General features: G+C 43.6%; 1 protein-coding gene across 3 annotated transcripts; it reads left to right on the top strand.

Annotated features, from left to right (window-relative positions):
* Window positions 1-200: 200 nt before the first annotated feature.
* Window positions 201-14,241, top strand: TUBD1 (tubulin delta 1). Of its 3 annotated transcripts, none has more exons than XM_066635779.1 (9): window positions 201-320; window positions 1,048-1,220; window positions 1,820-1,967; window positions 4,281-4,497; window positions 6,718-6,949; window positions 7,274-7,438; window positions 7,643-7,783; window positions 12,439-12,622; window positions 13,798-14,241. In XM_066635779.1, exons 2-9 carry the CDS (start codon window positions 1,049-1,051, stop codon window positions 13,898-13,900), a joined length of 1,362 nt encoding a protein of 453 aa, XP_066491876.1. In that variant the 5' UTR covers window positions 201-320; window position 1,048; the 3' UTR covers window positions 13,901-14,241. The 3 variants fall into 3 exon arrangements, with proteins under 3 accessions (XP_066491876.1, XP_066491878.1, XP_066491877.1); XM_066635780.1 differs by lacking the exon at window positions 201-320 and adding an exon at window positions 346-386; XM_066635781.1 differs by lacking the exon at window positions 12,439-12,622.
* The last annotated feature ends 519 nt before the right edge of the window (window positions 14,242-14,760 follow it).

The raw sequence follows: 14,760 nt of genomic DNA, 5'->3' as shown, positions 1-14,760 counted from the left end.
TTTTGCAGGGGCTCGCCTCCCCCCCCAGTGGGAACAAAAGGAACCCGATGATATCTCGGAAGTGCGCTTAAAAGGTTTGCGCCTGAGCACTGCGCGCTTTCTAAACTTCTATGAAAATGTTCGCCGTGCTTCCGCGGTCTCCCTTACCGCGCAGGCGCACACCGGCCCGTTGCGCGAGACGCCCGTTCCGTGACGTCACAGGCCCCCAGCCAACAGCGGGCGCAGCCGCCTTCGCGTCTCTCCCTCCCGCGGCGCCTAGCAGGTTTCCCGCCTGATCCTGCGCATGCGCAGAAGTCCCTCTGGCTGGGGCTGAAGAGCCGGTAAGGTGGTCAAAGAAAGAGGGGTGGTGGGCACTGCGCATGCGCGTGGAGGAATGCTTACTAGTAGTAAGTAGTTAGTTATAACTACTAATAGTAATTATGTCACTATATTACTAGTAGGTATCAGTGCTATAGTAGTACAATACTAGTAGCAGTTAGTAAGTAGTAATACTAATTATTTTACACCATTAGTATCTGTACTTACTAATATGTACTAGTGACTGTTAATCACTATGTACAAAATAGTATACTACTAACTACTAGCTATTAGTAATATAGTAGTAATAGTAATATATAGTATATTAGTTTAGTAGTAGGAGTGTATCATATAAGTAGTAGTATAACTATAGTTATTAGTAAGTAGTAATACTTACTAATTATTTTACAATCGGCCTTTTCAGCCACACTAGACGCTGTTCCAGAACCACCATTCAGAGCGCGATACCATAGTCTTTCAAGACTGAAGGTTGCCAACAACATTTTACACCATTAGCATTACTACTTACTAATAAGTACTAGTGACTATTAGTCACTACTTACTAATAACTACTATACTACTACTAGCTGTTAGCAATATAGTAGTAGTAATAATAGTATTTAGTATAGTATATTATTATAATAGTAGTATATTAGTAGTATATAATAATAATACTGTCTAGAATACTGCTGTAAAGGCTTTATTATTATAAACATATATATATATGTATATGTGTATGTATATATATAGAATGTCTATCATCACAATACAACTTGGACAGTGTGGCAACCAGGTTGGTTATGAAGTATTTGATGCCATCTGCAAGGACCTCCACAGCACACGTGGATTGTGCTCCAAAAAGGAAAATGACTCCTACCAGGCAGCCTGCAAAGAGCGATTCTTCAGCGAGGAGAAACCTGGAGGTAAGATTCCTTTCCCCCTTTTCAGTCAAGACAGCACATCAGTAGCCACCAGAGTTCACCTTCAGCATCTGAGATTCTGCACATCATCAGACATGGCAAAACGGCTGGTTTTGTGGGTCAAAAGAGTATCTCTGCTGGCAAATTGTGTTTCCCCTAAAAGTCTAGAAGTCCTCTTGGTCTGGCGTGCTGGAATGCTAATTGTAAAGCATCACAATTTTTTTTAAAGTCACAAAATACTGTGACTTTATGATACATTGTTATAATAAAAATTACAATACATTGTTAGGTTAGAGTTAGACAGAACATAAGAACATCCCTGCCAGAACATCAGACCAAGGGTCAATCTGGCCCAGCTTCCTATCTCACAGTGGCAGACCAGATGCCTCTGAGAATAAACAAGACAACAAAAAATCTGTATCCTGTAGCCACTCCCTTGCATGTGGCATTCAGGGATAGGCTACCTCTAAAACCTGGAGGTTGCATATTGTCAAAATGACTTGTAACCTATGATGGACTTTTCCTCCCATAAATCTCACAATCCCCTTTTAAAAGTATTTAGGTCAGATGCCATCACAGGTTTTTATGTTCTTTCTCTTCAGTTCCAATTGCTCGGGCTGTTCTTGTTGATATGGAACCTAAAGTGATTGGTCAGACTATATCGATGGCCTCACGATCTGGCAGCTGGAAATATGGCCATCATTCTCACTTCTGTCAAAAGCAAGGATCAGGGAACAACTGGGCAAATGGGTATGCATGGTTGTATCAATGCTGGCAATGCTTATTCTCATTGTTTATTACTCAGATAAATACTCCATTAGTGTAGCTACAAGAGATGCCATACAATTAAGCAAAGGCTGAGTGCACACATTGCACAAAGTGATAGTTTGAGCATCTAAATTTTCCAACAAATAACCATGGTTTAGACCAGCAGGCACCAAACCCCAGCCCATGGGCTGGATCCAACACCTGTTGCAGCCCTTCCTCTGGGTGAATGGAGCTATTCTGCTGGGGAGCCTCTTTTCTGTGCCTCCAATCGCCCCCAAACTTTGCACCGGCCAGCCGCTTCCAGGTTTCATTGCCCCAGCAGGCTTTGTGCATAAATTTCCAGGCAAATGCACCTGGCCAGTGTGAAGGTTGAGATCTATCTGAGACACAATGGAGAAACTCCCGGGTGGAATGGTGAGCACCATTTGCGCAAGCGAAGGATTTTGCGGTGTGTAGCAGTCTCCACTTTGGAGACTGCTGGTTTAGACTAAACTACTTGTCTGCTTTAATTTTCTGTCTGCTTAGCACTTCAGACTGCAGTGCTCTTCAGAAATGGAGTTCCGGCCATAACAATGGTTTGTCAGTTCAGATGTCATTCCAAACCATGGAATCATGGTTCCAAACCATGGTTCCAAGCACAAATCATGGTTGGCAAACTGACTTCATATGATGGTTTCCAATTCCAGTTTGCCAGTTAATTCCAGACCTTGGACATTACCCAAAGTCATAGTTAACCCTTCTTAACCAGGATTTGGTGCAATTGAGTTGAAGTTATACAGTCATAAATATTTAAATGTAGTAAATGCTAAATGAAGCACAATGTGCTCAATATTAAATCTGAAGCCAATGAATAGTAGCAAAAAACAAAATGAAATCCTATACCCCACTCTGGAGACCAAATTTGACATTAAAATATTTTCAACTATTTCTAATGGAGCATGCCTTGTAGGACTTCTTCAAGACAGTGTTCCCTAGGACAGGCCCCAGTTCTGAATAATGTTAAGCTAACTGCGGAAGGAATCTGAACAGAGTGAGAGCAAGGGGCACTTTGAGACTGAATGGCAATATTAAAAAAATAAGCCCCCTGAAAAGCCTCTAAGACTTACAGTAATGGTTAACTACCAATGAACTCCTCTTTGTTTATTGTAGTGTTTTGACTGACTCTCAGTTCACTTATGTTCAGTTTCCATATATTTTCATCCTGCACAATCATCTTGTCTTATTCAGCTGAGTTCCTACACAAGACCACACCAGAAACCAAGCAAGCAGGCCCTAAAGTCTTAGTCCACCAATAATTAACCTTCACTTACTAATCAAGTAATGCTTATTTAGTCCAGTTCAAATGATCTGATCATGATTTAGCTATAGTAAATAAGCTGTAGTGAGCCTCAGGGTAATGTGCTCCTCTACTCCTGAGCACATGAGAAAAGACTGAAAGCTTTTAGTTTTGACTAGCCTAGCCACAGTTTCCTGTTACACGGGTTCTTGAAACAACAAACCATGGTTTGTTGTTGCATTTAAGTTGGGCTGTAGTTTCTCTTAAGTGCAAGATAGCTTAGAATTTTAGAAACAAATACAGCCGCTCACTCTTAGAAGGAGTACTTAACTTCAAAGAGATATTTACTTTGTCTGTTTGGGAATCTGCATTTTAGACTACTGTTACAGTACAGGTTGAGCCTCATTATTCGCATGGGTTCAGTTCCAAGCACTGGGATGGCAAAAAAATGCACTATAGCAAATCAATTTAAAAAACAAAGTTTCTTTGCTCCAGTGATTTAAAAACAGCCTTGATGACCTTTGTGATGTAAGATAAGAGTCATTAAGAAGACAATCCATCAATCAGTGGTCCTCCAAGCACTTAGAAAAAAGGCGCTTCATTCAGCTGTTCCCTTCACCAATGCAAAGTGATCACCTTTCTTTCAAGTGCTCAAGGGAGGGGTCTGCTGGAGAGAGCTAGATTGTCAGCCAGCTACCCCCCCCTCTCTCATTAAGGAGGCTTTTGTTAAAGGACTGTTCAGTTTTTTAAACTGATTTTAAAGGGGTGCATTTTTCCCCTTCTCCAGGGATCAGCACATTCCTTCGCAATTGCAGTGGCCATTCGTGTTGAGTCAAATTCGTGTATAAAAAATCTGTCTATAAATAGGCTGGACCTGTATGTGTGACAATAAACATTCACATCCCATCACTTAGTTTGGTCTGGAAGCAATGGGTATGCTAGCTTGTGTTCCACATAAGTTCCGTTTTTGTTTTCATTGTGGTGCAGAAACCACTCTGTCATTCCCCTCTCTCCCCCAGTTTCTGTCTTCATGGGCCCAAGCACAAAGAAGCAATCATGAACCTGGTCCAAAAGGAGGCTGAGAAATGTGACCGACTGAGTGGGTTTTTGACCATCATGAGTATGGCTGGTGGGACAGGATCAGGCCTTGGAGCCTTTGTGACAGCAAGCCTGCGGGATGCCTATCCAAACTCCTTTCTTTTAAACCACGTTATCTGGCCCTACGGAACTGGAGAGGTGAGTGCTGCTGCTCCATGAAAGCATTTGATTTTGCAAACTCTCTCAAGCAGCAGTGGCCCCTGTTGCTTGTTCTCTAGCCAGCCACTTCTGTTCATTCATACTTAAGCCAAGCTACTCAACTCTGCCTAACCTGGAAAGTTAATTTTAAAATATCATGTGCCACTATTTAAAATGGATTTTGCTATATTTCTGCGGGCTGGGTCCTTCATTTGGTGGAGCCATTGAGTGGTGCATGGACCATCACAGGCCTCTAATACTGCAGACTCAACTTCCATATCAACTCTAAATGCAAAGATTTTTCCTGTAAAATTAGTTCCCATATCCAGGGACCAAGCGTTGAGAAATCATGGTATATGTACAAGTCAGCCCTTGGTCTCCCGTGTCTGATCTGAAACATGCAATTGTATCCTATTCAACTGTGGTACAGGGTGCACACAAATCTTAAATATTGGGGTTTAGTGAGTCCCAAGGGCATGGTTTTGAGGGCACATGATAGAGCCAGCTTTTTGTTCTAAGCACATCAAGGACTGGTCAGTACCTGGATGGGGAAATGCCATGTATGTTGCATTGAGCTCCATGATAAAGGAAAGGTGGGCTATAAATACAATTAATTAAATGGCATGTGATAGGGAAGGCAGAGGGTGATCAAGTAGAGACGTGCCTAGTGGTTAGTATACCCCTGATCTCTGTTTTATCAATTTACTGAATCAGCACCTGAACCAGGGGGGATGATTCTATGTATTGCCACCATCCCAGTTGTGGGAGCATCTGGGAGAAACTTTCTCTCCCAGAGGAGCACAAAACTCCACAGTTCTAGTTTAAAACCAGATCATAGTAGTGTCCAGGAGCTAGATGTGACAAACCACGGTATTACCGGTGAGCATAGTCTAGGTAGGCAAGGAGTTAAGATATAACTATGTCATTAAAAATCGAAAAGAAAAAGGAATTAACCCATTTCTGCCCAGCCCACAGGTGTGCACATTTTATCCCTGTTGCATATATGCAATGTTTGGCAGAAATGGCTAAAAGAAAATGAAGAAGCAGTAGAGAAAAAAAACAAAAAAGTAGGTTGGTGGAAAATGCCTGAATTTGGCCTGATAGATATAATGAGCTTGACCAAATTGTATGCAGTGACTCATAAGGGCCAGCAGGAGGAGCTAGAAGCTACTTAAAAGAAAAGCTTATAAAATTCTGCTACACCAGTGAAGTTTGCTGGCTGTTTTGTGGTGAAAACAGCAAACAACTTAAAATTTAATTATCAAAATGCATTTAGGTAGAACACAGTCTCTGTTGCTAGCTGCTTACATAGCCCTAGAAATCCTGACTTTCAGCACTTACTGGAGAATCAGTGCATTAGCCTTCTGCAAACCAGCAGCTTGCACCAACACCATATCCAGCAAAACACATGTCCCTGGTATCCCTGTGCTTGATCTTAGGAAACCTATATTTGTTTGTGCCATAGGTTACCTAACTGGATGGGTGGAAATCACCTGGCCACTCCATCCTACCCCAAGCCACATGTGGGCTTTGTTGCCCCATTGGCAGACACATGCCAGTCTCATTGAGAAGGTTGGTTCAGGGCTCCTGTCTCTGGGGAAAGCCCAAACATATTGTGACATCCATCCATCCACATGTGGCCATTTGGGAATGGCATTTCAATCAGAGGCTACTGCAAGAGGTTGTCCTAGCAGCTGTTAGTATGCTGAGCCATCAACGAAGCCTCAGGGCAATTGTCCAAAAATAAGGAAAAATGGAAGAAAAACAGGTCATTCATCATGGTATACTAGTACTAGTTATGATGAGAGAGCAGTGGAATGGCAGGTGGCATTAAGCCAACACTGTTGCTGCTACCAGAGAAGAAACCTATGGCTGTTGCCATACCTGCCACCAAGGTTTGGGGAGGTTTGTCCCTTCAGCTCATGGCTCCAGTTGGGGACTGGGCCCAATCTTCTCCAAGGGGCCAAAGTTGGAGTGAGAAATACCCTTCCTTTGGTGCTTGGTTCCCAGCAGCTGCGGGAGGGTGCTGTGTCCTGACACCAGCCATAGAGAAGTGCTAAACTCTTAATTTCTGTCCTTCTCTGTGCTGTGTCAATTGAAGGACTTCGCTCCCAGTCCATCTTATATACTAGAACTGAGCCAAGACCACGGAAAATCATAATATGGGAGGCAGTCACCATTGGAGCTGAGCTATCACTTCTTGTATCTTTACCTTTCCAGGTTATTGTTCAAAACTACAACTCTGTGCTGACCCTCTCACACCTGTACCAATCCTCAGACGGTCTCTTGGTTCATGAAAACGATGCAATTCATAAGATCTGTTCACAGCTAATGAATATCAAGCAGATATCTTTCCGGGATGTGAATCGAGTCATCGCGCATCAGCTGGGAAGCGTCTTCCAACCTGCTTATTCCTCCAAAGGTGCCACTCAGTACAGCAGAAGCCCCTTAGGTGTGTGATGTTTACTATAGTGTTTGCCATTTTCCTCTTCCTGATAGTCTCACAAATTTCACCCGAGTCACAGATTATTATTTATGAAGTGCTGTCAACATGCATGGTGATTGATATGGGCCTTTTTGACCAAAAGAGAGCATACAAGTACTAAAATACATACCCAAAGAAAGAAAGGTTAGGCTGAGACCTTACAATGTACCTTTCAAAGTTTGGGGTGGCAGCAAAAAGAACAGCAAGGGTTATAAGGGGCAAATATGAGCAAATGGAATTAACACATACTTCAGTTTCATTTCAATCTTCAGTGTCATTCCCCTTCTTCAGGAGACCTAATGGAAGCTCTGGTCCCCCATCCTGAATTTAAAATGCTGGGACTTCGGAATATTCCTCAGATATCTGAAAATTCCCTTGCCTACAGCACCTTTGCATGGCCTGCACTCCTGAAACACCTGAGGCAGATGCTCATTGCAAATGCCAAAATGGAAGAAGGTAAAGACTCTCCGGATGAACTCTTAATCTGTTAGCTGTTTTGACAAGAGGGAAGTGTTTTCCTTTAAAACTCTTCCAACCATTCCTGCAACCCTTCTGCCAGTGAGTGTGTAGATAATTCTGAGCTAAATGGAGTAAGGTCCTAACATGGTATAAGGCTTTGCTCTAAGCCTTTTTATGTTTCTGCTCCTGTTCCAATTACAGGTATTGATTGGCAGGTGCGGCCTCCATTGCCTGGACTCACACTGTCTGAGAAACAGTCTCTGAACAAGATGGCTCATTTTAACACGTCCATCGCTAACCTGGTTACCTTGCGAGGAAAAGATGTACAAAGTGCAGATCTAGGTGAGAAATTGGCGTGGGTGGAGACTGCAATAGTTGTCTTCTCTTCTCAGAATCCTCCGCCTTCATCACCAGACTTTTCCAAAGTTATCTGCAGTGCACATAGGTAGTGTTGGGGCAAGGGGTGCAGCATGGAGGTCTATGATGGTGCAAGATTTCATGTATGAGGAAGAAGCATTTATGGAAGAGCAGGCTGATTTTGGACAAAAAGGCCAGTGGGAGTTAGTATAGGCAAAATATGAGTAAGAGAACATTTGGGAAGTGCAGATGCAGGGCAAGGTGGTAATCCAGTAGCCTTCCCAGGACCTAGTCACCCCAGGCAAATAGCCTCCGAACAGTCTGTTCTCTATAAGACAGGGCACGGGTCAATCACATCAGTTTTAAACTGCAGCCACTGAGCCTATACAGGCTGCCTACTGTACTTGCAACCAAGAGGGCAAACACCCAGGTCTGCCAAGTCCAGTTCAAAGTCACATCGAGGTGAGGGATTTTGAAGCAGAATGAGCTTGTCCCATGCATAAGGTGCAGTAACCTGCAACCCTGTGAAACCCTTTCTTTGCCAGAGAGAGAGCGAGCGAGCGAGCGTGATGGTTAGTGTGTTGCACAGGGAGACCCAGGTTCCCATCCCCACTCAGACATGAAGCTCACTGGCTTTAAAAAGGGATGAAATAGATTAATGGAAGAGGAACAGTCTACCAATGGTTATTTAGTTAAATAGAATTTCCATGAAAATAGGCAGTCTCTCTGAATACCGTAGGGAGAGCAGATTGCAGGAGCCCTGTTGCCTTTAAGCCTGGCTTGCAGTCTTCCTAGCCAGTTGGCTGACTTAGCTGGAAACAGGGTGCTGAATTGGCAGGGGCCCTCCTGCAGATGTTTACTGAGAAGTAAATCCCTCTGTTCAATAGTGCTTACTCCCTTCCTTAACAATGTGGTTAGGATTGTAGCCTAAATGGACTTAAGCCCAGTCTAACAGAGCTTGTTCAGTGGTCTCCTTATGACTCCACTCAATCAAACTAATCTCCCTCACAAGATTGTTGTGAAGATAAAATGGAAGGTGATGGGCACCAGGGCCATCCATGATTGGTTGGTGCATCCACCTTCCCTGCTCCTTCCACTCTCTAGATTTGAAATGGAAGAGGAAAATAGAGGAAATGTGGAGAAAAGGAGAGTGATGAGCTAGAGCGTGAGATGCTCTAGTTCTCCTGTCTCCACACTTCCATAAGAACAGCCCCACTGGATCAGGCCATAGGCCCATCTAGTCCAGCTTCCTGTATCTCACAGCGGCCCACCAAATGTCCCAGGGAGCACACCAGATAACAAGAGACCTCATCCTGGTGCCCTCCCTTGCATCTGGCATTCTGACATAACCCATTTCTAAAATCAGGAGGTTGCGCATACACATCATGGCTTGTACCCCGTAATGGATTTTTCCTCCAGAAACTTGTCTAATCCCCTTTTAAAGGCGTCTAGGCTAGACGCCAGCACCACATCCTGTGGCAAGGAGTTCCACAGACCGACCACATGCTGAGTAAAGAAATATTTTCTTTTGTCTGTCCTAACCCGCCCAACACTCAATTTTAGTGGATGTCCCCTGGTTCTGGTATTATGTGAGAGTGTAAAGAGCATCTCCCTATCCACTCTGTCCATCCCCTGCATAATTTTGTATGTCTCAATCATGTCCCCCCTCAGGCGTCTCTTTTCTAGGCTGAAGAGGCCCAAACGCCGTAGCCTTTCCTCATAAGGAAGGTGCCCCAGCCCCGTAATCATCTTAGTCGCTCTCTTTTGCACCTTTTCCATTTCCACTATGTCCTTTTTGAGATGCGGCGACTAGAACTGGACACAATACTCCAGGTGTGGCCTCACCATAGATTTGTACAACGGCATTATAATACTAGCCGTTTTGTTCTCAATACCCTTCCTAATGATCCCAAGCATAGAATTGGCCTTCTTCACTGCCGCACATTGGGTCGACACGTTCATCGACCTGTCCACCACCACCCCAAGATCTCTCTCCTGATCTGTCACAGACAGCTCAGAACCCATCAGCCTATATCTAAAGTTTTGATTTTTTGCCCCAATGTGCATGACTTTACACTTACTGACATTGAAGCGCATCTGCCATTTTGCTGCCCATTCTGCCAGTCTGGAGAGATCCTTCTGGAGCTCCTCACAATCACTTCTGGTCTTCACCACTCGGAAAAGTTTGGTGTCGTCTGCAAACTTAGCCACTTCACTGCTCAACCCTGTCTCCAGGTCATTTATGAAGAGGTTGAAAAGCACCGGTCCCAGGACAGATCCTTGGGGCACACTGCTTTTCACCTCTCTCCATTGTGAAAATTGCCCATTGACACCCACTCTCTGTTTCCTGGCCTCCAACCAGTTCTCAATCCATGAGAGGACCTGTCCTCTAATTCCCTGACTGTGGAGTTTTTTCAGTAGCCTTTGGTGAGGGACCGTGTCAAACGCATCCCTCAGTTCTCAGTTCCACTCAGTTCTCTTCCTCTTTAAATCCAAGAAAGAGGAGGAGGAGGAAAAGTAGGGATAGTGGCAGTAGCAACTGGAGTCACCACCAAGCAAGAGAGGGGCAATGAATGAATGAATAAACCTTTATTAGGCATAGATAGAGAAATCGTAAAAGCAAACATAATTAGTCCTAATCCCGTTTATCAAAAATGGAGTTAAGATACTAAATTACTAATAAAACATTTACAGTTCAACATAAAATATCAACATTTTCAACAAATTGCATTAAGAAGTCTTGGAAATCACCAAAAGTAAAAATTTAGAAATTCCCTCTGGCACATCTGGTGAGCAGTCATTTAGGAGACACTTCAGTTTTGCCTCATCCGAAAGCCCATTCATTTTGCCGAGAAGTGGAGTCATGTAAGTGTGGCGGGATCTAGTGTGCCGAGGACAATAAAAAAGAATGTGTATGATTGATTCAACATTTCCCAAATTACAAGGGCAGAGGCGTTCTTTATATGGTATTTGCCTATATCTGCCTTCTGTGACCTTGGATGGAAACACATTGAATCTTGCCAAAGAGATTGCATGACGTTCAGAGGGGTTGATCAGAATACTCAGATAAGGAGCCATTTGCCCATACTTTAGCGGGATAGAGAAATTAAGAGGGGAGCAAATTCTAGAAGCAAGTTGAAAGAGGTTTTGTGCCTCAATGTCTAGCATTCGTTGCTTTACCCTTTGATAAACTTCAGGGAATGGATAGAAACTTAAAAAATCCAATGAAAAACCAATTGATTTGATTTTTGATTTAATTTGACTATACCATTTAGAAGAGCCAGACTCAGATAGCATTCTGGATAGGAGACTGCCTGGTTTCACGTTATAATGTAAGTGGAGCCAATAGCGTATGGTTAAAAGCCATGCTCTTGATACTAAGAGCGATTGTCCGGTCTCCAAACATAATGCAGAGCATGGTACAGATTTAGGTAAACCCAGGATAGCCCTCAAAAATTTAGCTTGGATACTCTCAAGGGTGTGATTTATAGAGCTAATCCAGATAGGGCACCCGTACAGGAGCTGTGCCGATACCTTGGCATTAAATACCTTGAGAGCAGCTGGTATATAACGATTGCTCTGACTAAAAAAGAATTGATTGGTGCTCTGCAAAGTGACCTGCAAAGTGACCCTGCAAAGCCCAGGGAAAGCTCCTGGGCCAGATTTGGTATTGTCAGAGATCCTGAAAGTGGACCCCGAATGGTGGGCCCCTATTCTATCCTCATTATTCACAGTGGTGGACCAAACAGGTATAATACCAGCTGAATAAACAAATGCTACTATAGTGCCTATTTACAAAAAAGGCGACCATCGTGATCCCTCCAATTTTAGACCTATAAGCCTTTTATCAGTGGGGGGAAAACTTTATGCAAAACATCTCTTAAACAAGCTGCTATCCTGGATGGAAGATCTGGGCCTTCCAGGGTGGGATCAGATACGATTTCGAAAAGGATCTTCACCAATTGATCACTGTGCTGTTTTAGCTCATCTGATTGACAAGTACACAAGGCTAAAAAATCAAAAATTATATGTTGCTTTTCTGGATCTTAAAGGAGCCTTTGACTCCGTTAATAGATCGCTGCTATGGGACAAACTAGTTAAACTCAATATAGACCCTAGACTTCTAACTCTTATTCAGAAACTTTATACAGGCATCACCTGCCAAATTAAATTTACATCTTCGGGGAAATTGACCCCCAAAATTCAGGTTGAAAGGGGAGTGAAACAGGGGTGCATTTTAGCACCCACTCTTTTTAATCTTTTTCTACACGATTTTACCCCCTTTTTGCTTCAGATAGATGGACATTTTTCCAAACTAGGTTCAATGCATATTCCAGCATTGCTTTATGCAGATGATGCAGTGCTGGTATCCTGTACACCTATTGGACTTAAGCGACTTTTAAATAGAACTTCTGACTATCTGAAATGTAACAAACTTGAACTGAACTCTCAGAAAACCAAAGTTATGGTCTTTTCAAAATCATGGAGCCCAGTTACTTGGAGGGGCAATGTTTGGTAGGCAGCGCCAGGTGCTGGGAGGTCTTGGAGGGAGCATCACATAGAGGGTCTTGGAGGAAGGGCATGACAGAAGCACAGTAAAATAAAGGGCACAAAACCGAAGATGCACTTGCTCATTGCAGGAGGCTTCCAAGACCCTGCCTTGTACACCTCCTGGCTATGTGCTCCAGATGCCTTGGCTGTCTGGAAAAGCCCAAGAGCCTTTAATAAGTATGAAAAGTCCGCATCTCTGGTCAGCAACAGCCAGTTTTTGTTGAAGCCCATTGACAGCATTGTGGGAAAAGCCTGGAAAATGTTTGCTTCCAAGTAAGTGAGGGAAGGGGATGTGTGCTTTCACTGATGTGCTACAATCGAGCTTTGCCATTTGCATGGTGAGAGGCGTAGTGGAAACACTATTAATCAGCTGGAGCCCATGGGGTTAAGAGAGGAGGGATGTGTTGGGAGGACATGCTCACTCTGAACTCATGCTTTTAAAGTATTGGAATAACCCAAACCCAAATTCTGCATCTTGTATGTATCATGCAAATATGAAGTTTCTTTACTTATAAAAAGTCCCATAACAGCATCAGTACATCCCAGAGGGTGAAAGGACATTTTTCCACAAACACTGTGTGTGTGTGTGTGTGTGTGTGTGTGTGTGTGTGTGTGTGTGTGTTCATGCTCCATATTTTTTCCTCCTGCTGTTCCTCTCCCCATTCTCCCTCTTTTCACTCCCTCCTCTGAAAGAGCAGCTTTGTAATTTCCTGTTATTTTCTCTCCCACATAGATGTCACCTGAGCTCTCCCTTTGGCTAATTGGCTCCGTGAGCTCCACCCACAGAGTTAGTCTAATTCTTTGACTGACTCATAGATTGTCTGTCCTGTTCTTTCAGTGCCATGTTGTATAGGGGACAGAATCAAGTTGTAAAGCATTTCCCCATCCATAGGGTAGGGAGTAAAATGTTTGAAAGAAACGTTGCAAAAAAAAAAAAGGCCTTGCATGTAGAAAATAGCGTCCCTGAAAGCAGTCTGAACCAAACCCTTTCTCCTGACATGCTGTTTTTCTGTACACAAGGAGTAGCAGGGAATGCATTCAAAAATACACAAACATCCATCCATCTGGAGTGTGGTGTGGTTCAGTGCAGGAAAAATTGTGCTACTTCATTCTGGCAGTTGTGTAACCTGGTCTTCACATGCTCACCATCTCAGCTGTAATATCCTAGTCCCTGTTTAATCATTGCCATGCTTGGGCAGCCCCTGGTACTCTACAAGGCTGCCAGAGAAGGTTCAAGCTCAGAGTTTGTCAGGTCTCAGAAAAAGGCAGCAGTCTTAGCTCCTCTCCTAGGTGCCCTTAGGGCGGAAATGTGAAGCTCTTGTCCCAGATGCAGCTAATCTCAGTCACTGAAATTCTTACACTGCAACTTTTAGTTTAGCTGGAGCCAGGGTCCTCTTGCTGCACGGTTGTCTCCCGCTGACCAAATTTTCCGGTTTGTTTCTCTCCAGGGCTTATATTCACCAATACACAAAGTTCGGAATTGAAGAGGAAGACTTTCTGGACTGTTTCACAGCTCTAGAGCAGGTTATTGCCAGCTATGCCAGCCTCTAAGTTCAAGTTTGTCTTTGGCCAGCCATTGGCTGGACAGGTTTGAAATTCTGTGGAGGGGAAGATATCTGTAAATCCACAGTGGGTTGCAGGCATCTTGCAAAAAGCACAAGCATCACACGGCCTCTGTGGGGCTCAGAATGCCCTCCGGAAGCATTGAAAAGCCATTTCTAGTTTTCTACTGTGAGTCGGAATGCACAGATTTCATTATCTGTGAGTTTCAGTATCCATGGGTGGTCCAGAAATGGCTCCCCCGCAGATACTGAGACTACACCTGTATAGTATATTATTGTATATAAATTGGAACAATCCAGTTCTCTGGTTTCCTGCAAGTGTGTTTTCTACAGGCAAAGTTGTATTTATTTTGGATATAAAATAAACTTTGTCTAGTAATAGCTTTTATATACTTTTAAGATTTTTATCCTGCACTTTCCCCTCACATTAGCATTAAGAAGCATATTTACAGCTAGGTACATATCTACTTCCTCCAAGAAATACAGAGCTCAGGGTTATGCTGTTTTATCCTCATAGCAACCTCAAGAGTCAGCTGAGAAGTGGCAACTAGCCCAAGATCATCCTGTTTTGCAGTGATACTGGGATATTGGAACTTGTGACTTCCCCATGCAGGGGAAAGACTCCAGCCTCGCTCTCAAAATGTGCACGGGCATCTTTTTGCTACAAGATAATGGCTGTGATAGAGACATCTTGGGCATATGGTGCTTCTGTGGGTTGCAGTACTAAGTTGGAGCTCTGCCCACAGCCATGGATGTGTCCTCCACTTCTTGCCAAAGAGAACTTGCTTGCACTTGCAGGGCTATGTTACCATTCAGTCTACGACTGAGCCCTGCATGATGGAGCAGGTC

This window comes from Tiliqua scincoides, chromosome 8 (assembly GCF_035046505.1).
Source record: "Tiliqua scincoides isolate rTilSci1 chromosome 8, rTilSci1.hap2, whole genome shotgun sequence".
Classification (NCBI taxonomy): Eukaryota; Metazoa; Chordata; class Lepidosauria; order Squamata; family Scincidae; genus Tiliqua; species Tiliqua scincoides.
This window is presented reverse-complemented; position numbering and strand designations above follow the sequence as displayed.